At 37.0% G+C, this 1,275-nt stretch overlaps 1 protein-coding gene across 1 annotated transcript; it reads left to right on the top strand.

Moving 5' to 3' along the window:
- Positions 1-13: 13 nt before the first annotated feature.
- On the top strand, positions 14-1,235 carry LOC126909973 (uncharacterized; the record flags this gene model as incomplete). The annotated part of the gene is made up of 4 exons (XM_050692378.1): positions 14-171; positions 329-620; positions 692-917; positions 980-1,235. Coding segments are annotated over exons 1-4 (799 nt in total), but the record flags the coding sequence as incomplete, so codon positions are not given.
- Positions 1,236-1,275: the final 40 nt, after the last annotated feature.

The following is a 1,275-nucleotide window of genomic DNA, read 5'->3' as shown; positions in this document are numbered from 1 at the left end:
TATCGTTTAGTTAAGTATTTTTAGTATAACATAGTTTTAATAGACTTTGAATAATTTTGCTTTTGCATGTGTTTTTTTGATTGGTGATTGTGTTCGCTTAAAATGTAAAAGGAAGATTTCCAAAGAAGAAATTAGGAAGCTTTATAATGGAACGGCTTCGTATATTTAACGGTAACGATTAAAGATTAGTGTTTAGTTTTTCTATAACTCTATGCAAATGAAATTTCGCACGTTTTATTTTCCATCGCACAGCCGCTACACGCACGTCATTTTTCTATTTTAAACTAATTCTATTTAATGTAAAAACCTGTGTGCCAACACTCTTTAGGTAATACGTGTACGTTCGATGCCGATGTAAACGATTCCGAGGTAAGGACACGATTGATGCCGGTAAAGGCCAATAAAATGACAGAAACTTCTTCCGAACGCGAAACTAGAGCTTCCGAACGTCTCAGAAAAACTTCCAGGGATGAGCCGAAAAAGATACCGGATATCATTGTCGAAATGGCTAAACCGACAAAAGAACCCAATGTGGATTTTGAACGAAATAAAAGCCGCATATCCAGAAACGTCGCCTTAAATCGATCGTTCAACTCTAACTCTAAATTAGAATTATTAAAGTACGAGAAACATTGTTATTGTATTTTAGACTCGGTGTGTTAGTACAACTGTCTTGTGTTTTTTCTTGTAGACAGCAAAAACTTGGTGCTAAGAGTAAAGAAAACGAAGACTGTTCTAAACCAAAAAAACATTTTGAATCTTCAAACGACATCACCGACGGTACCGTGACTGCCGTCAAAGGCGGTTCGATAAAAGATAGACTTGCGGCTTTGAAAAAAAGTGGGCAAGCTGACTGGCAAAAGAGGATTTCAAAAATAAAACCCGAAAATCACGAATTATCCAATAATTCTATTAATGTAAGAATCATTCTGTTTATGTCGTATAATGTTAAATAGTATGAGATAGTTGTTATTTTCAGGCGGCACAAGATATTTTGCGTAAACAGCTTACCAAACAGGTGAAATCCACCGAAGAACCGGCTGAATGTATTGACAATGTACTGGTCGATCGACTTAACCAATTAGAAACCGCGTCCAAAGATTGGAAGAAACGAGTTGAGCAAAAAGATACCGCCAACTTCACGGTGGCTGGAAAAATGCAACAAAAAGTTTTGCCAGCTCTTGCCCCAGCTCTGGTAGCACTCAACCGACGGCCCTCAGACAGATTATCACCCAGTAAGATACTTTGTTCTGTAATTATTTTTGCATTTTTCTT

The sequence above is a fragment of the Daktulosphaira vitifoliae genome, unplaced genomic scaffold, assembly GCF_025091365.1.
Source record: "Daktulosphaira vitifoliae isolate Bord-2020 unplaced genomic scaffold, ASM2509136v1 Scaffold_2688, whole genome shotgun sequence".
Taxonomy (NCBI): domain Eukaryota; kingdom Metazoa; phylum Arthropoda; class Insecta; order Hemiptera; family Phylloxeridae; genus Daktulosphaira; species Daktulosphaira vitifoliae.
This window is presented reverse-complemented; position numbering and strand designations above follow the sequence as displayed.